The 25,567-nt window shown below is 41.7% G+C and overlaps 1 protein-coding gene across 4 annotated transcripts in view; it reads right to left on the bottom strand.

Moving 5' to 3' along the window:
* The window catches only part of camta1a (calmodulin binding transcription activator 1a), a 1,215,621-nt gene that overhangs the window by 15,366 nt on the left and 1,174,688 nt on the right, over positions 1-25,567 (bottom strand). For 2 of the 4 annotated variants that reach the window (XM_059952156.1, XM_059952157.1), the window contains exon 20: positions 24,083-24,157. In XM_059952156.1, coding sequence (XP_059808139.1) covers positions 24,083-24,157 — 75 coding nt within the window. Of the gene's footprint in view, positions 1-19,214; positions 19,246-24,078; positions 24,158-25,567 lie in introns of those variants that run through there. The other 2 variants (XM_059952154.1, XM_059952158.1) reach the window with 2 other exon arrangements.

The following is a 25,567-nucleotide window of genomic DNA, read 5'->3' as shown; positions in this document are numbered from 1 at the left end:
GGCACATGACCAGACAGGGTATAGAGGGCTACAATGTGCAGGAAGATGGGATTAGTTAAAATTGGCACGGTCAGCACAGTGATCACGGGCTGAAGGACTCGTTACTCTGTTATCCTGTTCTATGTACACTGAAAACTAGGGTTAACGTACAGTTGGAACCAATGGAACATCTCCAATGTTTTGACCAGCCAATAAATTTAATAGATGCAATGGTAGGATTCAAAGGATTAAGAATCCACAAGGAACACAACCTCTGGATAAATCAGTTTCACATCCCAACTGAATTTGAGTCTCATATCATAAACACACAGATTCTGCAGGTGCTGGAAATCTTGGAGCAAATCACAGAATGCTGGAGGAACTCAGCAAATCGGCATCCATGGAATGGAATAAACAGTTGATGTTTTGGATCAAGGCCTGGATTTCAACTCGAAATGTTGACTGTTTATTCTCCTCTATAGTTGTTGCCTGATTTGCTAATTTCCAGCAGCATTTAGTATTGAATTTCAGCCTCAGCACTTCTTTCAATGCAACATATTCACAAACTTCCAACAGTTAATTGCATGAAATTAATGTCTGCATCAGATTGAAAGTTGCAGAACATTATGTAACACTGCAATTCCTCCAGAACACTGGTCAACCCACATTTTAATTGTTATCAATTTAATTTCTTCAGGGAGGTGATTAGCAAGAGTGATTGATTCCAAATTCAAACTAAAATTTCTCTTCTAACATGAGAAGGCACAGATGGATTTCACATTATATTGGCATTCCTCATAAATGTCCAAAGCTCATATTCACTAGATCATAGAACTATTTATCTTAGATCGCAGACATTTGAGCCATTAAATGTATACAAAGACTTTCATGCAGCAATTAATTTTATACAACTTTCCCGGCTTTTCCACATCTCCATAATATTTACCCTTCCAGTATTTTAGCAGTTCTCATTTAACCAAACTTCTCAGAGAAAGGCTTATGAAGTTCTACACAGAAGAGCATTGTCCTTGACTCTTAAGCTACCCATGTGATGTGAGGTACCTTGAAATAGTTTCCGGGATTGAGCCTACAGTCGCATTAGTGCATTAACTGCTCAACCTTCCAACAATATTCTTACAACAGTACAGCACATTCTGCCCATGATGCTGCACTGACCTTTTAACCTACTCCAGGATCAATTTAGCCCTTTCCTTCCTCATAGTCCTCCATTTTTCTTTCATCCGTGTGCCTATCAAAGAGACTCTTAAGTGTCCCTAATAGGTCTGTCTCTATCACCACCCCCAGTAGTGTGCTCCATGCACTTACCACTCTCTGTATAAAGAAACCTGCCTCTGACAACTCCCATATACTTTCCTCCAATCATCTTAAAATCATGTCTTCTCATACTAGCCATTGCTGCCTTGGGAAAAAGACGTTGACTATTCAATTTAACTATGCCTCTTATCATCTTGCATACTTCTATTAAGTCACCTTTCATCCATCTTTGCTCCAAAGAGTAAAGCCCTAGGTTTCTCAGTCTTTCCCCATAAGACAGAACTGATAAGTCACAGGCCTAATTGGTTGGTCACTATTCAGTGGACAGGGTCTTAATTAAGATCTGGTGCCCTGATACAATCTTCAAAACTCTGCTGAATTTGTTTTGTGCTGCCGTTCCTTTTCCAAGACTCAATATTAGCCATTAGCTGCTGTTGGTTAAGAACCAGATAACAAGATTGTGAATTGGCCCATTACATTTAGTTGAAATTGGAATCACTGGGGCACTGTGGATTACGAGTATTTTGGAAGACTGGATTCTGGATGTTCATTGTTAACCACAGATTCATTTCTAATTGTGATAGCAGCACTGTAAGGGCAAATTATTGCATTGTTCCCAAATTCTCTTTCTATGTTATAGTGTTCTTTCTAGCAGCCCAGGCTATACATTAGACACAGTGGATTGTTGTCACATTTTCAAATAGGCCATTCAATCATGAAATGCAGGAAGATGTTTTCACAATATGGATTATTGATGGTTCATCCAAAAGATTTGGATAATAGCAAAAATTAAGGCTTTCAATTCTGAATTTGATTAGACATTTTATGCCTGGTAAGAGCATCAAGGATATAGAGCAAAGCCTGGTAATAGTAAAGATGAGCCATGATCTAACTGAGGGGTAGAACATGCTTAAAGGGTGAATGACTTCCTCCTGTCCTTAGATCTGTAAAAGAATATCTGGAGCAGGCTGGTTTCTTCTTCTCCAATGGTTAGTCTTCTGGGCTGAGGGGTGATTATGTTTTCCTCAAAGCTTTTAGTTTCAAAATTCACAGAATATACCAACAGCTTGGCTTTCTGAGCAGTTCAGGATTCTTAATTTAACACTAAAACATCCTCAGTTTTTCATTTTAATATTGTCCTCAAACACTGAATTGGAAGTTGGAAGCTTGCCTCTTCCCATGGTTTGAAACGTATAGGCACAGTTCTGGTGGAGGGGAGGGAGAGAAGGGAGAAGAACTGAAGATGAGATAGTGAAGGACTGGTTTCTAATGCAAGGAAGTGTTATCCCTTAAGAGCAAGATATCCCCACCTTTTTTTAACCAGCATGTTATATCATAGTTGTGCCAGCAGATAACCATTGAGCAAAAATATGCAGAAAATTTGGAATTAATAAAATATAGTTGTTATATGGAATGTGCTAAATTAGTGATTAAAACTTGGAAGGGATGAAATTCATATTTTGTCGGCCAAAGAATACTGGGCATGAGTAAACGCAAGTTACAATCATTCAGTTGTGTCTTCAAAAATATCATTGTTGTTCCTTTGCACACCTTGCAGAATTTTTTGCCATACTGTTTTTTTACGAGGCTCGACACTCAGGCAAGTGTGAATGTAAAGCATGCGAGGGGCCAGCTGGATCTGAAGCCAGGACCATTCATCTTGGAGTCCAGTGATGAAGCCACTACACCATCAGCCAGCAATATATTATCATGACCAGTTAAATTTTCAAGCATACTAAGGGCAGCAGGCAAGAATGATCTGGTTCAATTTAAATTTCCAAAAGACAGCTGCTTCATCCAACATTAAGTGGAGTGGGCTGCCGGCGGTGGTGGTGGAGGTGGAGATGATAGGGCCTTTTAAGAGACTTCTGGATGGATACATGGGGCTTAGAAAAATAGAGGGCTATGAGTAAGCCTAGGTGGTTCTAAGGTATGGCCATGTTTGGCACAGCGGGCTTGTATTGCGCTGTAGGTTTTCTATGTTTTTATTAACCTCAAGGAACTGGTTAAGTTAATTTGTTGCAAACTAAATCAACTGCATAGATAATAGTAACATTCTTGAGTGATGCAGTTTTTAAGGGCTTGAAATCACTCCTTGAAACATTAGCACATGCAACAAATCTCTTTTCAGGTTTTTCAGTAATAAATTATAAACTTACGGCCCACTCCCTGCCTAAAGCTGTGTATCTAAACCTGCAATAGTTGCCAATTTTTGTTTCCCAAAAAGCACAATTAAGTTACTTGGGTTTGCTCACTAAGTCAAGACTTCATTTGATAATTCAGTCAACCCCAGGAGCCTGGAAATTCCACTGTGATTGTTACATTGCACCAACCTCCAATGCAGTCAGAAAAATATACTTTGCATGCCATTTCAAAACTGACTTGACCGAATTAAGGTAAGGAGGAAATTAGCTCCTTACAAATAAATTATCTGTGTGGTACAGTACTAATGTTATTGAGGGAATAAAAGAATTTTACTGACAATCAGCTGACTCCAATATACATGATCGCAATTAATAACTTAATGTTTTGTTTGTTAGTGTCTTAATATTCTAACTTGTCAAAATTTAATTTATCTTTCAAGTCTGTCAATTATTTGCATTTGTAAATGAACGTGCAAAACTTGTACACACAAGTTTCAGATATTCAATGGCATAAGATTGGTGGTAGAAATCCAACTTTCATGTGTGTTTTGCATATTCAGACAATATTCTATAACAGGGTTGATATGGCAATATTACGATTCAGTCCTTCCAATGTGTATCTTCACTCTATCGAAAACAGGCGTGGAGCTCCTCTACTGGTGGACAGAAGTTTTGGATTCAAACATCTATACGTAAATTCCCAAATCACACAATGATCTCTGTTTGGTACAATTTATCCCTTATAGCTTTAATTTCAGAGCAGTGCAAACACTAATGGTATCAGCCACAACTTATAAATGTTAGTCTTCTCCCTGAGGGAGACAATATACAGCTCTGCTGTTGTGAAGTGATTTTTGTTTCAAATGGGGCAATGAGAAAGTATTTAAAACTCTTCCATTTCCACACTCTGCAGTAGAAAAGCCTTTTTTTCCCTCACTGGTATGTACCATCAGCAGCAGCACATTGCTGACTCCCCTTGAACAGAATAATGAGATCCAGCAATCCCTGGTGATTTTGAGACTGCCTCTGCTGAACACACACGAGGTTATTAGCCTTCCATCAATCTTGCCTCCAAATATTTAGTTCCATCGAGTTAAATGGAATGCAGCTGGTAGTCAACATTCTTCTAATCAATTGGCACTGACAAACAACGACAAATTTCTCCACAAATGATGGGCCCGCTCCTAGCATAACCATTTGATTTGGTTCAAATTTATTAATTTCATTCAATTCAGAAGCTGCAAGCCCAGGCTGGATGACTTAGCATGTTCAGGCTTCAGATACCATTTGGCATGTGTTGCAGCGATAAGAGCAGAAGGGTTACAGCATTCAGTATGTTTTATGGCTCCATAAATGCTTTTAGAAAGGAACCTACACAAGATATTACCACACATTGGACACAGTCAACTCCTCCCCAATATGACCCTGGACTTTAGAGAAACTACTCTCCCTCACCCCCAATATGCATTCAGTAAACATCATGGCTGCAGGCACATAAAAATATTAGTGGCAGTATAGAGATGCAACAAGACTAGAAATCCATAGCAACAGCCCAGCTCACACATGATGTATGATTACATATTTCTGCATACCATATCATAAGAAATCATGTTGCCCCCATTAATATTTCTGAGCAGTATCATTTAATCGCAACTTATGTAATGCAAAGAAGATGGTGAACTACTACAATATTGTGTACTTTCAGCAATCTTTCAATCACTTGTTTAAAGCTGCAATCTATTATATACAAGAAATGGTGCATGCAGAAGTCTACTAATATGTGTCAACAGGCAGCTTTTGGCATTCAGGGTCAAGGACCCTGCTGCAGGAGGTGAGTAATGAGCTAAGAGGTAAGTTCAGTTTAATCAAGAAGTGAATTCAATTAGCTGTGCTCCTATGGCATTTCTCATGGGTAGTATGGGCCTTAACAGTCTGGGTTGTGACAATCTACTGCTCAGGTTGTAGCGAGTTCTTTTACTCGTGTTCTTGTGATGGACAGAACTAAAGAGGGACTTCCTCAGGTGAGATATAGATGATAACTTGGGGTAGGTAGGTAGGGAGGGTCTAAACAAACAGGTTTCAGGTTAAAGAAACATGGAAAAATTAAGAGAGTTTAGGGAAAGTAAGAAAAGAGATGAGGTAACAAATCGTAGGAAGTGTCATTTTAATCCAATTCTTGCTTGCAGTAAACCAACAAACAACCTCACCCCATCTCATTAGATTTAGCAATAGTTCTTAATTTCAACCATATGAGGATGCAAGTACAAAGGGGTTTGACAGAGGATAATAGAAATAAGAGGAACATTTAGGAAAGCAATAATCAAGGCAATATCAATACCAGTAAAATGGAAGTTACAAAAATTGTTATGATGAAGTCAATTGAATTGATAACACTTAATGTGACTGTTTTGCATTACATACTGATTCAGAAAGAGGGGTACCAGTGGAAAGGAGTGAATGACACTATCTAAACTGTGGCAGTGGGTGAGATGGACAAGCAGCAATACTTTAATATGAGAGGAGCTGTTGTGTTGCGCACACACAGTAATACTGAACATACAGATCTCCAGTAGAATTGCTCACAGATGCTAAGATAAAACCATGTTTAATCTAACTGACCTTTAAAGGCCATTGCTCAACTATTTTATCTGGGTAAGTGGTTCTAAATGATTACAGGGAATATCAATTATACACTTATTGTGGAGGCAATTAAATATAGGTTGGCGTTGTTTGCAAAAATCCTAGTTTGTTCTCTTGGAGGCTGTAGCAGTTAGTGGTGTCAATTTTGGTCTGGAAATGCTCTTGACATCTTGTTACACTAAAGACGCTAGATAAATGCAGGGTAATGTTGTGCTGTGTAATCGTTAACCCTTTTAATTTGCTGGGTCTTTCAAAATGTTGCTCTCGCACTCATCAGGACCTCATATAAATCAAATCAGAATGGTATGTTACCTCCCAGGTGCTAGGGTCAGAGACATCTCGGGTCTAGTCTATGGCATACTTAAGGGGGAGGGTAAGCAGCTAGAAGTCATGATACACATTGGCACTAATGGCATAGCTAGGAAAAGGGAATGAGTTCCTGAACAAAAAACATAGGGAGTTAAAAAGGCAAAAAAAGCAGGAGCTCAAGAGTAATAATCTCTGGAATCTGCCTATGCATGTGCTAGTGAGTAGGAAATAACATGTGATGGCAAATGAATTACAACTGAAGAGCTGGTGCAGAGGGCAGGACTTCATATTTGTGGATCATTGGGATTTCTCCTGGGGAAGGGGACCGATGTTCTTGTGAGTGGGTTTGCTACAGCTAGGGAGGGTTTAAATGAGGTTGGCAAGGGGATGGGAACCAAAGTGTCAGGTCAAATAATGGAGCAGTTGGTACAAAGGTGGAGGCAATGTACAGAGAGTCTTTGAAGAAGGATAGGCAGTGGATAGGGCAAAAATGCAGTCAGTTGGATGGGTTGGAATTGCTTACTTTAGTACGAGAAGTTTTAAGAGCAAGGTCGATGAACTTGGAGCATGGAGCAGCACATGGAATTATGATGCTATGGCCAGTACTGAGGCTTGGCTCTCTCCAGAGCATGAATGGCTGCTGGATGTTCTGGGGTTTAGATGCTTCTAAAAGGACAGGGACAGAGGTAAAAGAGGTGGGGGAGTGGCATTCCTAATCAGGGACAGTATCACAGCTGTAGAAAAGGAGGATGTTGTGGAGGGGTCGTCTACACATTGTGGGTGGAAGTCAGAAACAGGAAGGGAGCAACCACTCTACTGGGAGTACTCTATAGGCCTTCCAATAGCAACAGATACAACTAAGAGAGGTTAAGTAGCTAGATCTTGGAAAAGTGCAAAAATGACAGGGTTGTTGTCATGGGTGACTACAACCTCCCTAAAACTGATTGGCAATTCCTTAGTGCAAAAGGTTTAGATCGGGCAGAACTTGTTAGGGGTATCCAGGAAGGATTCCTGACACAATATGTGGTCAGGCTAACCAGAGGGGAGTCCATATTGGATCTAGTACTAGGTAATGAACCTGGTCAGGTGAGCATTTTGGGGATAGTAACTACAACTCCCTGACCCTTAACAAGGAGAAGGGCAGACGATATGGGGGAGGGATAATTACAATAGTATTAGGCAGGAATTTGGGAATATAAATTGGGAGAAGATGCATTCAGGGAAATGTACAGCAAAAATGTGGAGGTTGTTTAGGGAGCATTTACATGGGCTTTTGGATAGGTTTGTCCCATTGAGACAGGGAAAGGATGGTAGGATGAAGGAACCACGGTTGACAAGAGAAGTGGAACATTTAGACCAAAGGAAGAAGGAAGCATACTTAAGGTTTAGGAAGCAAAGATCAAAAAGGGCTTGAGAGCTATAAAGTAGCCAGGAAGAATCATAAGAAAGGATTTAGAAGAGTTAGAAGGGAACATGAAAAAGCCTTTGTGAGTAAGATTAAGGAAAGCCCCAAGGCGTTTTACACATCTGTGAAAAACAGGAAGACAAGCATAGGTATAGGACTGCTCAGGGATGAATGAAGAAAGGTGCCTGGAGTCAGAGGAAGCAGGGGAGGTCCTTAATGAATACTTTGCTTTAGTTTTCACCAATGAGAGGAGAGGGAATGTGAGGTTAGTATAGAACAGGCTAGTGTGCTGGAGCATGTAGACATTAAGAAAGAAGCAGTGTTAGAACACAAGAAAAACATTAGGATAGTTAAGTCCCAGGGACCGGCAGGATATATCCCAGGTTATTATGAAAAGTGAGTTAGAGGTTGCTGGAGTATTAACGATAATCCTCACTTGCCACAAGAGCAATACTAGATGTTCGGAGGATGGCAAATGTTGTTCCCTTGTTCAAGAAAGGTATTAGGTAAGATACTCCTGGGAATTACAGAACAGTGGCAAAGAAATAAAGAGAATTCTTAAAGACAGAATTTACGAGCATATGGAGAAGCATGGCCTTGTTATGGATAGTTGTGAAGGATAGATTGAATTCTTTGAGGTGATACAAATTGATAAGAGTGGTGGATATGGTGGATATGGATTTAGTAAGGTGTTTGACAAGATTCCACATGGAATGTTCATCCAGAAAAGCATGGGATCCTTGGAAACTTAATTGTGTGGATCTGGAATTAGCTAGCTCAGAAAAGTAGAGGGTGGTAGTGGATGAGCGTATTTTGCCTGGAGGTCAGAAACTAGTGGTGTTCTGCAGGGATCTGCTCCGGGATCTTGCTTTTCGCGAGTTTTATAAATGACTTGGATGAGGAAGTGGAAGGGTGGGTTAGTAAGTTCCCAGGTGACATGGAGGCTGTGGTGTTTTAGATCATGCAGAAATTTGTCACAGGTTACAATGGGACAGTGAGAGGATGCAGAATGGGGCTGAGAATTGGTAGATGGAGTTCAATCTGGAAAAGTGTTTCATGGTACACTTTCGAAGGTTGAACTTGAATATACAGTACAAGATTAATAGCAGGATTTTTAGCAGTGTGGATGAAAAGAGACACCTTGTGTCCAAATCCACAAGTTCCACAAATTTGCTGTGCAAGTTAATATCGTAGTTAAGAAGGCATATCATGTGTTGTCCTTTGGGGGATTGAGTTTCAAGAACTGCGAGGTAATGTTGCAACTTAATAAAAATCTGGTTAGACTACATTTGGGAGTATTGTGTTTATGTAGGACTGGTCGCCTCATCACAGGAAGGACGTGGAAGTTGCAGGGAAGGTGCAGAGGAGATTTACTAAGGTACTCCTGGATTAAAAAATATGTCTCATGAAGAAAGGCTGAGTGAGCTAGAGCTTTCCTCCTTGGACCAAAGGACAATGAAAAGTGACTTAATTGAGGGTATCAGATTACAAGAGATATAGATAGAGTGGACAGTTAGTTCCTTTTTCCCAGTGCAGCAATGGCTAATACTAAGGACATCCTTTTAAGAAGTGGAGGAATGTTTAGGGGAGATGCCAGAGGTAGGTTTTTTTAATAGAGAGTGTTAAATGCCTGGAATGCATTGGCAGGAGTGGTAGAGGCTGATGCATTAGGATAATTTAAGACACTTAGATAGGCTCCTGGATGAAAGAAAAATGGAGAGTTGTGGACTATATGGGAGGGTGTGGTTAGCTTGATCGTGGAGTAGGTTAAAGGTCAGCACAACATCATGGGCCAAAGGTCCTGTACTGTGATGAACTGTTCTATGTTCTAATCTACAGTACTGTAATACGTGGGCCAGCCACTGCAGCTGCTGTTCGGAAACCTGTGAGGTGTGCATGTAGCAACCCAATATGAAATAGAAGAATGGGTTCAAACAGGGGTTTGTGGTGCTGCTGATGGTGGCAGACAGACACATTCTGTTTATAAATTGGACAGGTAAAACAATATTTTTCTATAATATAATGCAGCTTTAAAAAAACTGTCAACAATTCTGATTTTAGCCTGAAACATCAGCCATTTGCATGCATGCATTCATTCCAAACTCGGTAATTCACAGGTCTGCTAAGAGAGGAAAACCTCAGTGAACTAGTGCATCGGTAGTGCCCCTTTGTGGGCTGGCTCATGGAAGACAACACCAAGGTCTCAGGGAATTTCAGATAAAGCAAGCCATCACAATGTAAACAATACTCTGTGTGCTAACCCTTTATTTCAATGGCCCAGGCTGTTAAAGGCTGGGAGTGTGGCTCATTGTCAATTATGGGGAAGGGACTAGGAGGACATTTTGAAGGGTGACATAACAGGATACTTTGCGATTATTAGTAGGACTTCACAAGATAACATGGATTTCTGAGATGGAAATCGTGTCTGACAAACCAATTGGAGTTTTGTTTTTGAGAGTATAACTGGTGGAATGATAAGGGAGACCAGTAGAGGTGGCATATTTGGATTTTCAGAAATATTTTTTAGAAGTCCCACCAAACGGCCTGCATGCAAAAGTAAAGAACATGGTTTTGGTGGTATTTTATAGGTTAAAAATTGGTTAACAGAGGGAAGTAACTAGTTGGGATCAGAGCTTGGACCTCAGCTATTTTATAATTACACGTAATTCCTAATGATGTAGAAGGCTATTTGTCTGATTGAGTATATGTTAGCTTTCAAATCAATCCTTATCAACTCATTTCCTCCATTGATTTTCTCTCATATACCCATTAGCTCTCCCTGATATTCCTATTACTCAGCTACACAAGGGGTAACTTACTGCCGCCAATTTAATTACCCATCAGCACATCGTTGGGATGTGGAAGGAAATCAGATTACCCAGGAGAACATGGGTCACTGAGAGAACATGTAAACTACACACAGACAGCACCCGAGATCAGGACGGACACCGTAACACTGGAGCTATGAGGCTGTGTTGTCTGTAATGTTGCAATGACTTGAATGATGGATTAAAATGCAATATTTCAATGTTTGCTGATGACCCAATGCTATGTAACCATGCGGAGAATACACTTAAGGCGATTCAGACTAAGCCAGTGAGCAAAAAGATGGCAGATGTAGCACAGTGAAAACAAAAGTCATCCACTTTGGAAAAGCAGTTAGATTGAGAGGTGTTAATGTACAAAAGACCTGAGTGTTTCTGCACACAGGTGACAAAGCAAATATTGTAGGTACAGCTGGAGGTTAAGGAGGACAACTGATGATAGCCTTCAAAACAAGAGGAATTGAGTACAGGAGTTGGGATGTCTAGCTATAATCTTACAGGGCCTTGGTGAGACCACATTTGGGATACTGTGTACCACTTTGGCCCCATCACATAGCAAAGGATATACTTACAATAGAAAGTGCAGCAAAGGGTCATTCCTGGAATGGCAGGAGTGCCGTATGAGGAAAGGTTAGGACTCATATTCATTATGCTTAGAAGAATGAGATGGAATGCAATGGGAACGTACAACATTTAAATAGGGCAGGATTGATAAAAGAAATTAACTTTATTTGTCACATGTACATTGAAACAGCAAAACATACTAGAGTTGCAATGGGATGGGAGTCAGGATGCCAGAACAGTTAGTGGAGAGGTTGTGGAGACAGATGTTGTTAAGACCTCAGAGAAAGTCAGGAACTAAAAGGTTGAGCATGGTGTGACTGATGTCCTGAGCCGTGTATATTTTAATCAAAGTATCATAGGAAAGGTTGATGAGCTCAGGGCATGGATCAACACCTGGAATTATGAAACAGTAGCCATTAGTGAGACATGATTGCAAGAAGCGGAGGACTGGCAGCTCAGTAGTTTGGGATTCTGCTGTTTTAGACATGACAGAGTGGGAGGAGACAAAGGAGGAGGGTTGGCATTACTGGTCAGGGAAAATGTTATGGCAGTTTTTAGTGAAGACTGACTGGAGAACTCATCTAATGAGGCATTATGGGAGGAACTGAGAAATAAGAAAGGTATGATCATGTTATATTACAGACCACGCAACAATCTGAAGGACTTAGAGTAGCAAGTTTGCAGAGCGATCGTGGACTGTTGCAAGAAACATAAGGTTGCTATGACAGGTGTTATCAACTTTCCACATATTGACTGGGACTCCCATACTGTAAAAGGACTAGATGGGATAGAGTTCGTCCAATGGGTTCAGGAAAGTTTCCTTAATCAACATGTAGAAGTCCCATGAGAGAGTGTGTGATACTTTATCTGCTATTAGGGAATGAGACAGGGCAGGCGACAGAAGTTTGTGTAGGGGAGCATTTTGAATCTAGTGATCACAATGCCATTAGCATCAAAGTAAATATGCAAAAAGGTAGGTCTGGTCCCTGAGTTGAGATTCTAAATTGGAGAAAGGAAAATCTTGATGGTATCAGAAAGGATCTGGCAAGTGTGGATTGGGGCAGGCTGTTGGACTTTAGTAAAGCATTTGACAAGATCCCACATGGGAGGTTGGTCAAAAAGGTTCAGTCACTTGGAATTCAATATGAGGTAGTAAATTGTATTAAACATTGACTTTGTGGGAGAAGCCAGAGTGTGGTAGTAGATGATTGCCTCTCTGAAACCTATGACTACTGGAATACTGCAGGGATGGTGCTGTGTCTGTTGTTGTTTGTCTTCTATGTCAACATACTGGATGGTAATGTGGTTAACTGGATCAGCAAATTTACAGATGGCACATTCTTGCTATTGAGGGAGTGCAGCGTAGGTTCACAAGGTTAATTCCCGGAATGGCAGGACTGTCATATGTTGAAAGATTGGAGCGACTGGGCTTGTATACACTGGAATTTAGAAGGATGAGAGGGGATCTCATTGAAACATATAAGATTATTAAGGGTTTGGACACGCTGGAGGCAGGAAGCATGTTCCCGCTGATGTGTGAGTCCAGAACTAGAGGCCACAGTTTAAGAATAAGGGGTAGGCCATTTAGAACAGAGATGTGGAAAAACCTTTTCACCCAGAGAGTGGATATGTGGAATGCTCTGCCCCAGAAGGCAGTGGAGGCCAAGTCTCTGGATGCATTCAAGACAGTTAGATAGAGCTCTTATAGATAGCGGGGTCAAGGGATATGGGGAGAGGGCAGGAACGGGGTACTGACTGTGTATGATCAGCCATGATCACAGTGAATGGCGGAGCTGGCTAGAAGGGCCGAATGGCCTACTCCTGCACCTACTGTCTATTGTCTATTGACACCAAGATTGGGGGTGTAGTGGACAGTAAGGAAGGTGATCATCGCTAGCAGTGGGTTCTGGACAAGATGGAAAAATTTGCTGAGAAATGGCAGAGATGGAATTTAACGCAGACAAGTGAGAGGTGTTACACTTCAGTAGGTCCAGCTAGGGTAAGTCTTACACATTGAACAACAGGGCACTGAGGAGTGTGGTAGAACAAACGATCTGGAAATACAGGTCCATGATTCATTGAAAGTGGCATCACGGGAACACAGGGTTGTAAGGAAAGCTTTTGGCACCTTGGCCTTCATAAATCAAAATACTGAGTACAAGAGATGGAATGTTATGTTGAAGTTTTATAAGACGTTGGTGAGGCCTAATTTGGAGTACTGTGGGCAGTTTTGGTCACCTACCTACAGGAAAGATGTAAATAAGATTGAAAGAGTGCAGAGAAAATTTACAAGGGTGTTGCAGGTCTGGAGAACCTGAGAAGGAAAGACTGAATAGATCAGGACTTTCTTGGAATGTAGAAAATTGAGAGGAGATTTGATAGAGATATACACAATTATGAGGGGTATAGAGTAAATACAAAATACACTGCAGATGCTGGGGTCAAATCAACATGTACAAACAAGCTGGAGGAACTCAGCAGGTCGGGCAGCATGAGCAGTCAACATTTCGGGCCGAGACCCTTCGTCAGAACTGTTGAGGGAGGGGGCAGGGGCCCTATAAAGAAGGTGGGGGGAGGGTGGAAGGTGTCAGGTGAAAAATCAAACAGAGGAAAGATCAAGGGGTGGGGGAGAGGAAGCAGGGAGGGGATAGGCAGGAGAAGTGAAGAAGGAATGTAAGGGGTAAGCACTATGGGTAGTAGAAGAAGGCAGAATCATGAGAGAGGTGATAGGCAGCTGGAAGAGGAGGCAGCGTGAAGGTGGGATGGGGGAAGGGAGAGGGAGGGAATTAATGGAAGTTGAAGAATTCGATGTTCATACCAAGGGGTTGGAGACTACCCAGAAGGTATATGAGGTGTTGCTCCTCCAACCTGAGTTTGGCCTCATCGTGGCAGTAGAGGAGGCCACGTATGGACATATCCGAATGGGAATGTGAAGCAGAGTTGAAGTGGGTGGCAACCGGGAGATCCTGTCTATTGTGGTGGATGGAGCGGAGGTCCTCGATGAAGCGGCCCCCCCCAATCTGTGTCGGGTCTCGCTAATGTAGAGGAGGCCGCACCGGGAGCACCGGATGCAACAGATGACCCCAACAGACTCACAAGAGAAATGTTGCCTCACCTGGAAGGACTGTTTAGGGCCCTGAATGGTGGTAAGAGAGGAGGTGTAGGGACAGGTGTAGCACTTACGCTTGCAGGGATAAGTGCCAGGTAGGAGATCTATGGGGAGGGACGTGTGGACCAGGCAGTCGCGGCGGGAACAATCTCTGTGAAAAGCGGAGAGAGGTAGAGAGGGAAAGATGTGCTTAGCGGTGGGGTCCTGTTGAAGGTGACGGAAGTTGTGAAGGATAATATGCTGGATCCGGAGGCTGGTGGGGTGGTAGGTGAGGACAAGGGGAACACGGTGACGGGAGGATGGGGTGAGGGCCGAAGTGCAAGAAATGGAGGAGATGCGGGTGAGGGCATCATTGATGACGGCAGAAGGGAATCCAGGATTCTTAAAGGAAGAGGACATTTGAGATGTCCTGGAATGGAAAGCCTCATCCTGGGAGCAGATGCGGCAGAGACGGAGGAACTGGGAATAGGGAATAGCATTCTGACATTTGGCAGGTTTTTCACCTGGCACCTACCAGCCTTCTCCTTCCCACCCTCCCCCCACCTTCTTAATAGGGCCCCTGCCCCCTCCTTCTTCAGTCCTGATGAAGGGTTTCGGCCCGAAACGTTGACTGCTTGTTTCCACGGATGCTGTCCCACCTGCTGAGTTCCTCCAGTGTGTTTGTACGTGTAGATAGAGTAAATGAAAGCAGGCTTTTTCCACTGAGATTGAATACGACTACAACTGGGTGTCATGGGTTAAGGGTGAATGGCGAAAAGTTTAAGGGGAACATGAGGGGAAACTTCCTCACTCAGAGGGTCACGAGAGTGCAAAACGAGCTGCCAGCACAAGTGGTGCATGCAAGTTCAATTTAAACATTTAAGAGAAGTTTGGATAGGTACATGGATGGTAGGGGTATGAAGGGCTATGGTCCTGCTGTAGGTCAATAGCAGTAGACAGTTTAAATGGTTCAGCATGGATCAGATGGGCCAAAGGGCCTGTTTCTGTGCTGTGCTTTTCGATGACTCAATGACTCTGTTCAGTGAAATGTGTCTTTTTTTGCATCAATGACCAACATAGTTCAAGGATTGCACTAGGGTAGCCCACAGTGTCGACATGCTTCTAGCACCAGCAAAGCACGGCCAAAACTTCCTGATCCTAACTCTAACCGTATGTCTTTGGAATATGGGAGCACCTGGAGGAAATCCACGTGGTCACAGGGAGAACATACAAACTCCTTACAGACAGCGGCAGAAATCAGTGATCGGTGATGCTGTTAAGTGATTATGCTAACCTCTATACTGCATAACCACCCTGGTATCTTATTGCGGTATTCAGAATAAGGGGTCACAACTTCAGATTTTATTTTTTTCATCTTATTTATTTATCTCGCGATACAGCGCGGATTAGGCCACTCTGGCCCTTTGAGCTATGCTGCCCCAGAAACCCCATAACCCCAATTAACCATAACCTGATCACAGGCCAATTTACAATGACCAATTAACTTGCTCACTGCATCTTGGGACTATGGGATGAAACTGGAACACAAGGGTAAAACCCACACATTCCAATGGGAGAACATACAGAGTCTCCATACAGAATGGTGCTGGAATTGAACTCTAAACTCCAGAAAGTCTCCAGCTTTAATAGCATCATGCTAACAGCCACACTACCGAGACACCCATGGAATTGAGTACAGGAGTACTAAAATTTCAAGAGAAGAGATCTGAGAGTGAACCAGGAGAAATTTCTGTATTCATTGTGGTGACCTGCGAAACTCACAACCACAGAGTACAGTAGAGGCCAGGCCGCTGAATATATTTAAGGAGATAGTTAAACAATAATGGAAAAAGGATGTTAAGAAGCATAGGAAGAGATTGGGAATATACTGCTGAGAATGACGATTAATCATAATTATATTGACTGATGGAGCAGATTTGAAGGGCCATTTGGCATGATTCTATGTTTTGTTACCTTGATTTCCTTCTTTTTTGGGGTTAATGTGTTACTTTTGCCTCAGTGGTGAAGTTATGGATGTTTGATGCCGATCCTGCTGCTTGTTCCCCTGTATCACTTGTAACCAGTGATATCCAAAGACAATTAAATGACACTCCAGGAATCCTGCCTAATGCTAGGCAGATGCCTCTGAATTTAGGAGTCATTTACAAATACTTAGATATTTTCTAAACTAAAAAGTGGATAGCAACACACACAAAATGCTGGAGGAACGCAACAGGTCAGGCAGCATCCATGGAAATGAAAAAAACAGTCAACGTTATGGGCCGAGACCCTTCTTCAGGTCTGAGAAAATAGGGGGAAAGTGCCAGAGTAAAAAAGTGGAGGGAGGGGAATGAAGCTAACTGGAAGGTGATAGGTGAAGACAGGTGGGTGGGAAAGGTCAAGGGTAGGTGTTGCAATTAGGCTGCTTGCAGGGATAAGCGCCGGGAGGGATTAGTGGGGAAGGATGAGTGGACAAGGGAATTGCAGAGGGAGCAATCCCTGCGGAGAGCAAGTGGGAGGGGGTAGGTAAAGATATGTTTAGTGGCAGGGTCCCTTTGGAGATGGCGGAAGTTACTGAGATTACAAGTTTTAGATGCAGAGGCTGAGGGGGTGATAGATAAGGACAAGAGGAACTCTATACTGTTAAGGCAGTGGGAAGATGGGGTGAGCGCGGATGTAGGAGAAATGGAGATGATGTAGGTGAGGGCAACATCAATAGTGAAGGGAAGGAAACCCTGTTCTTTAAAGGAGGAGGGCATCTCTGATGTCCTGGAACGGATGTGGTGGAGGTGAAGAATCTGAGAAAAGGGAATTTTTACAGGAGACAGGATGGGAAGAGGTATAGTTGAGATAACTGTGGGGATCAGTAAGTTTATAAAAGATATTGATTGACAGTTTGTCTCCAGAGATAGAGAAAGAGAGATCGAAAAAGGGGAGTATGGTGTCAGAGATAGACCAAGCTCAGCATGTCTGCATGTCTGGAGAAAGTGAGAAGAGCTGAAGGTAAAAATGGTTCAGGGTGAGGACCAGTTCTGCCAGGAGGAGGATTAGTTGGTTCTTTTGTCAAGAAAGAAGCAGAGAGCTTTGAAGCCTTCTTGATGGAAAAGAGGAGTGTACAGGAACTGAACATCTGTGGTAAAGATGAGGCGGTCAGGGCCAGGGTATTGAAAGTTACTCAGGAGATCGACGGCTTGAAAAGTGTTGCAGATGTGGTGGGAAGGGGCTGAACCAGGGGGCAAAGAATGGAATCGACATATGAGGACACATGTTCAGTGGGGCAGGAGCAGGCAGGGACAATACGTTTACCCGGACAGTCCAGTTTGTGTATCTTGGGTAGGAGGTAGAAGCAAGAGGAAAGTGGATATCACTTCCATATAAATGAACTTTAACACGACCAGGCATTTGAATGGATTGTGATAATTAAGAAAGAAACAACTTCCTTTAAAATTAATTGCGACCAAAAATAGCAAGAAAACTGATCTGAATGGCACTTGTGAAAGGTGCCTCCCTGTTTACCACTTTGCCCCTCCTACCAGGATATGATAGTGAACATAGGTGAGGATTTATCCAAAAGCAAGCAAGCACACATGGACAATTGGGGGAAATAGGCTCTAGGGAAGGAGACACTAGCATCAGCAAACATTGTGATCAGTCTAAGAGGGAAATGTTCTAAGTCATCGATACACAAGGTGGGAGTGGTGAGCATCCTAGTTTTTCAAATCAGGCTGCAAACATAATGGAAGTTTGTTCTGTTATAGATTGCTGATTATAAAATAACCAATACTGGCCCTTTTCACTCTGCTTCCTAAGGGGCAGAGCCCTACTTTTTAAATCTGCATTCCCATCCTGTAACCTCACTCTGATAGTCAAGTGAGGTTTAATGTCACATTGGTACAATAGGGACAATCTAAAGTTTGGGACAGAATCACTGTATTGGAGAGCGAGAGAAACTCTGCATCTAGACCAGGTTATATATCCATACTGTGATTTTTTGATGCTGGTTTTGGGTTCCTAACTCCAGAACACAAATCCCATGAAAGGTTTATTTATTAAGGTTTTGTAAACATACTGACTAGCCCTTATAACATAATTTAAATAAAAGGACCAGGCAACTTAGTGCTTTCTGAGACAGTGAGAAACACTGGAACAACCTCTGTTGGACACGTGCAATAACAGAGGGGTGAAGTGCAAACTTGTTGCAGTTCATGGCAGACACTGCCCTGTCTGCATTCTTCTTGGGAGATGAGATGCTCTTTAAACTACGGCTCTGTCAGAATGACATCAACTCCTAGGACAGTGTGGTGCACCTTGCCTTCCACAGTTTGGATGGGAAGTGGGGAGGGATGGAGCATTATTCTGACTGAACTAAGAATGAAATGTGCTGAAGATCACAAACACCATTTTATTTCAGTTTTCCGATAGTTCAAGGACACGTTCCAATACCCCCAATAAAATATCAGGTTCCCCATAAGACTCCAGGTCGCCATCATGATCCAAGCTGGCTCCAATAACCCTTTGTGATCACATCAGTGGGAGATAGGAACGGGGTTGGGTCAGAGTAAATAGAGCCAGGAAGTAAACACTACCATTTCTATGAATGAATTCAGCTGGTTTTGCTTGACTTTTCCTTTCCTTAAAACCTTGGTGTCAATTCACATGAGCCAAATAAGTTCCAAGTTCAACATTTTTAATTGGATAATTCCTGGATGCGTTTCATGTCATCCAGCATTCCACAATTCATCGCAAGTGTCATTCTGGATCATGCATTAAAAATAACTGCTGAAATCATTTACCATATATATAACTATATATATGTTTATAAAATAAAAATTGTACCTTTAAGAAGCAGATTTGTTAGTATTGTTTTGAGTGTTAGTTTATTTATAGGCAACAAATGGGAGAATTGGCAGGTTAGGCTGCAGCCTCATGCAAGCAGGCACCAAGCAGAAATAGAGAGAAGCTGGCCAGCAGAAGGCTACACTCACCCTCTTGTACAGTCTACGGTCCACCAGGGGGCTTAGGACAGCAAAACAATACCAAACAGCTATTAGCAAACCAAATGTACCATCGATCATCAAACCAAAGGCAGGTTTCAACACTTCAAATTTTGATGCAAGGTGATGCCATTTCACCCTCTAACCCTTCCTTCCTCCTTCCTATTTTAAGATTTATCTCTATTAACAGGAGCACTGGTGATTTGGGGAACATGGACTCCTCCAAAACTATCAACACCAGTGCTGTCCTGCTCTACACTTGTGCTTTTGGCAAGCGTTATATGTCAACATGGTCTTCCATTCTTCTCCCGCAGTGGCAATGTGACGAGGGCTGAAATTTGTTGCATGCATTAACCAGTAATGGGCATACTCAGATACACTAGGGCAAGATTGCCACTGATTTATTTATGGGACATGGACATTGCCAGCAATGCTTGTAATTTTTGACCATCCCTCATTGCCCTTGAACTGAGGAGACAGTTAAGAGACAACTACTAGGTGGCATTAAAGCCAAACGTAGGCCAGACTGAGCGTGAGTGACAGATCTCCCTCCCCGAAGAACACTGGCAAACCAGGTCGGATTTTATGACCGCCCATTGGTTTCATAGCCACCATTCATGGGATTAGCTATTGTTTCAATTCCAAACTTTATTTAATCACTTGAACTTAGATGGCCAGTTGCCATGAACATGTCCTTGGATTCAACACTGGCTGTTATTTCTGTGACATAACTTTACACCATTATAATCCACTCATCACAATTCAATGATATCCAAGCTTCTGTTTGAACTCAAATAGCAAAGGTCTGTCCCCTTTGTTGCAAACCTTTACTCAAGTGTAGAAGGAGAAATGAGACAAATAATCAGATGCCAAAATCATCCAATCTCCTCTCAGACCTTCTAAATGCTAAAGGTTGCACAATGTCCAATAGGGGCGTGGCAGAATGGCAATCTAAGTGGACTACAATATGCAAGCAGAGTGTTGTAGTTGTAACCAGAATAATAACAGAAAAACACTCAAAGTAATTAAAGAAAAGTGTAAGTAATATTCAAGGATTAAGTACAAAAGTCTTGATGTTCCTTTAACTTTAAAATATTGTCATAGTTATAATTACCACTTCATTCTTCCTATGGATGAGTAATTATCAAATCCAATCTTGATTATAGATATCAACTAACTCTGGCTTCAAGGATTATCCGGAAGAACGATTGTCTAAAAATGGTTTCCTTTTGTGCTATCATTCTACCATTCTCATGGAAAGTCACAAGCTCAAATTTAACACTGTCAGCTTATAATTAAAATAACTAGCCTGCTGGGCGCTTGTCGATGTGGATGTCACATTTTGTTCTGGGTTTCTTGTATGGATTGAGACTAGTGTTTCACATCATCTATCCTCTTTATGGAACTTTGGAAAGAGTGATAAAGCTTTGTAAATTTTTGGTTTTTCACATAACTCAATTCTATGGATTACAAGAGAGTGAAAGAGATACTGGGTGAGACAAGTTTCTACTAATATTGGCCAATGTTTATTCCCAGCCTCACTCTCTTGCAAACTAATACCTGAAATGAGGCCTCTAGGCTACTATGCACATGCTTGTTTTTTCAAAGAACTAATTAATTTGCTCCACTGCCTTACTCTTTCCCCACTGCTCTGTAAAACTTTTATTTCAGTCCTTCCAATACTGAATTCTGAATCAAATCTTCATGTAAAAAAATCCTAACTTCTTCCTATTTTTGCCAATGACATCAAACCTGTTTTTAATGCAATCTCTTGCTTTCAATTCTATTTCTCTTGATTACTTTGCCCTGCAACACTTTTATTCCCTTCTCCCTTGTTTGATTTATTTTAAACAAATGCTACTTACAATGAGGAACTGAATGAGGCAAAGTGGAGAAGAACAAAAGCAGTGTTGCATTTTGTACATTTTCCACAGATTTATTTACCTAGCTCCTGGATCTTGGCAAAGGTAATAAAAGGCAAATTAAGGAAAAAACTGACATCACTGGCCTGCCCGGTTAAGCAGAACTGACCAGTCTGTGTTGGCAAACCACCAGTGTTATTTTGGTGTCTCCAGAAAATGAAGATTAATTGCGAGGACATTGCTGGGAGCAAAATCACCGTGGCTTTTAAAAACTTTTTTTGAAGAGCTTAATTAATTATAAAAATAAAAGAGCCAGGGTAAAAGAGCAATTCTACTGAATTAAGCTGTAAAAAACAGTTGTTTTCCAACAGTGATGGGTGCACTGTGTGTGCTCATTGGGTGATTACTGGGAGGGGGCAGATGCGTGGGTACTGGATGATTCATGGGGGCAGTGGAATGAGGGTGGACCATGTGGACGGGCACATTGGGTGATCAATGGGGTGAAATGCAAGAGATCTAGATCATGAGGATGGGTGTGATATAATTAACGATGGGCTCTGGAAGTGAAGTGCACCAGGAAGACACTGGTATGAATAACGGAGGATGGAAACAGAAAAATGACACACTAATAGGACAGGCACACTATATGATCGACTGGGAGCTGAGGCATGTCATATCTTCAGAAATATATCCAATCAGAATTGACAATTAAGCCAGGCAGAAAAGGAAAAAAGTAAACATGACTCTGGTGAGTTATGGGGGGCAGCAAATACAAAGTCTGAACCCAGGTGAGTCCTCTAGTATTAGTGATTCAGTAAGGAAAAACAAAATGTGTAGTGGTTTGAAAATACTCAAGCCAAAACCAATCCTTGCCTGTATAAATCAGTACCTTTTTATTTCATGTATTGCTCTGGTGTGATAGGGATGGGTGGAGGGGATTACGGTTTTTGGTCAAGGTATCAGCCATAATTCCAGAATCTACCACTACAATTCTTTAATGGGACAGTGGCTTAAACTGTTAGTGAAAAGGGTTATTATAAAAAAAATTCAAGGCAGCACAGAAACTAATTTTACAACCAAGCAATATAGTTCACCACCAACAAAAGTCATTAAAAAACTAATATCCACACAGAAAGGACTTGTCTCTGATGTTGAAGTAAACAGTTTGCTAATTTGAATTTGCCAGGCAGGACAAAGCTCTGGCTGAGTTGAATGTTTATTAATATATCACCATGTGGATATTCTTTATGTAATTTCAGAAACATCACCATTCTGCACTCACATGTTAAAACTGCAGGGCTGTAAGATCTGCTAGGCCTGGTTGAGACAGAACTTTCCTGCACAACCACTGTAGTGTATTGCACAGGCCCTGCCTGATATTTGCTGGTGGTGGGGGAAGCCCCTCCAACCTGCTAGTGAGCCAACAACATAGGCTTTGATGAATATCCTGCCCAAATAATTCAGCTTAGTAGCCTCTGTCTGGACAATCTGGGTTCCATTTGGTTCCAAAATCGCAATCAATGTGTTCCTGTGTACATCTGTAGCCGGTGTCAGGCTGGTTATTGAAGGCATTAGGGCCAAGCATACTAACTATACAAAGTTTGGATATCATGACAATCATTGACTGTGCTTATAAGGCTATATTCCAGTTAATATCCATTCTTAATTTTACATACCAAACAAATGTTCATTGGCAGGACAACTCCACTAGAAGTTACTGATTATATTGGCTAGACCATGATCCAACAGGGTCTGATGCAATTCAAGTTCTCTAACATCTATGGGGACGTACCACCTACTTCAGTCACAATTCCATACACGGGATAGGTTGAGGACTGCTTTGCCAGTGGTTGTCAAGGTCTTTGTGTGGGTCTAGTCCCTTCCAGGATAGAGCTGTAAATATTGACAACTGCTCACGGTTTAGTGTTCACAACTACATATGAAAGGTCACTAGCACACATCATTTTGAAAGAGCTGAGTAAGCAATTCTAGCTGAAACAACGGACAATTGAAGAACTCTAACGTTGGAACGACAGGGTCGCTGACACTGCCAGGGGAGTTTTGTGCTCAAATCTCTTGAATGAGATGTCAACCACCAACCCATTGCCTCCAAGGTGAGGATCTGACCATTTGAAAAAAAAATGACAGATAGAGGGCTAAAAGCAGTAATTCACCATCATAAAGTCAGAGACCTTTGAGGTACTTAGTGTGATAGTTAATAGATGGATATGAAGTTCCTTTGCCCATAAAATGGACAACGTACATTCAAAATTAAAGACTTTGTTAAAAATTGCTGTACATAGAAACTTAAAGCAAAGGTTCTGATGAACTGATATTGGTCAGCATAAATTCAAAGCTTCAATCTATGACTTCAATCCTGCATGTTTATTCCAACACACAGTTCTACATGGTCTAGAAGAACCTGTCCTGTACGAGCTACTGTGGGTATATTTCTTATGGCATTGTAGACAAACACGGTTGTGCTTATTGTCTGAGGTGGGCATCACACTCTGACCTGATACTGGCCTCACTGAGCTAGACACACATGCAAATTTTCCTGCAGGCTTCACTGGGGTTGTACATAGAAATGGGAAAGTTAACTGATTTCTGTTCCTTAGTCCAAGTCACGGAGCCTGCTGTGGAGCAGCAACCGGCAAGCAAACTGACTAACCTAGCATAGAACCTATAGAATCTAACACTTTTATAATCTCAGTTTTAGGAAGGGACCGTGATTTTACCAACTGAAAATACTGGATAAACTGCGGTAAAATATTCCACAGCAGAGAACAACACAGGGAATAACGGAGACATTTATAAATTATCCTAACAATGGGACAATCTTTATTTTTCTCTTCCATTATTCTAAGACATTAGACAGTTGACTTAAAATTTTTACTTGTGTTACTCTACAAAGAAATAAAAGCAAAAACGCAAAATAGAGTAAAAATAAAGATTTTTAGAATGGTGACAGATTTTGAATGACATTTGACATCTCACCTGTGACGACAACGGCGCAAAAATCGCATAATTTTCCGTGCAGCTTGATCCTGTTTCTTGGTCAGCAGACTGCTTCTGTAACAAGAAGGAGGAAAATAATAAGAGCAAACATTTTCTTTGTTGCCGAAGATCCAGTATATTTGTAAGGCAATTGTGCTAAAACAACTTGCATTAAAACTTTTGGACACACAAGAGACTGCAGATGCTGGAGCAACATACAAAGGAGCTGGTGGAACTCAGTGGGTCAGGCAGCATCTGTAGCGGGAAATGGAACGGTCGATGTTTCAGGTCGAGACCTTTCATCAGGAGAGGAAAGAGAGGAAATATCTAGTATTAAAAGGCAGAAGGAAGGCGTGGAGTAACAGCTGGTGTGTGATCGGTGGATCCAAGTAAGGGTTTGAAGTTAGAAAACTGCCAATTTCCATCCCAACTGACAAATACCAGGTTCAGCTAATGACACACAAACTCATTGATTCACAAGTGGTGCTCCACTGACTTAAAGATTGGATTCACTCATGATGCAAGCATGAAATCTGTCCAAAGAGGCAACCGTGAGTTTTATCCATTGACTTAGAAACACATGGCTGACTCATTGATGGGCACAGGGCATAGCCATTGATGCAGACATTGGGTTCATCCACAGATGGAAAAAGGGATTTCAACTTGCAAACAAGGGGTGGGTCACACATTGACAGGTATCCCTTCAATTCAAGTATATTGATCATCCATTGGTGAGACTCACTCAAACATGGAGTTCAACTACTGACGAGAATGTTGATTTCATTGATTGATGCAAACATTGGATCTTCATCACCAGAGTGGCAAGCATACAGCTCATTCACTGGTATGGTTTATCCCCTGATACAAGAACGAGGTTCACCCATTGAAGGAAATAAGGTGTTCATTTACCTATTGCCAATTCTGGGTCTCACTCATCAATACAAACTAGAATATGCATCTATTAATGAGGTTCACCCATTTACATGAAAGTGAGGTTCAATGACTAACTGGCAATCGTAGTTTACCTTCAATGGCTGGACTAGGAAACAGCCTAAATCCGAGGCAACTACGTTCGCAAAACTTGATTTTCTGCACTTCCCAAGGGCACTTCATCATGCATAATGTTATTTTATCCATGTTATCCATAAGAGTAGCAGACATGGAAGCCATATAGAAGATTCTCCTGTGTAAAGTTCTCCACCTCTCAGTTATAAATGGCTGGCTGCCTCAGCCTGCACTGTGTCACTGCTTCTGGACTCTCCAGAGAAGGATCAGCTTCTTGCCAGCCACTCTTATCAATTCATCCTAGAATCTTGTCCAGTTCCATAAGATTACTTCATATTGTTCTAAAGTATAGACCAAACTTAAAATCCACCTGGACAACCCCTCAAACCATGAATCTATCCAGTGAATCTACACTGTACTGATTCCAAGATAAATAGAGCTTTCTTTAAGTACAGAGAGCAGATATGCACAGAGGTCTCC

Source organism: Hypanus sabinus, chromosome 27, assembly GCF_030144855.1.
Source record: "Hypanus sabinus isolate sHypSab1 chromosome 27, sHypSab1.hap1, whole genome shotgun sequence".
Taxonomy (NCBI): Eukaryota; Metazoa; Chordata; class Chondrichthyes; order Myliobatiformes; family Dasyatidae; genus Hypanus; species Hypanus sabinus.
This window is presented reverse-complemented; position numbering and strand designations above follow the sequence as displayed.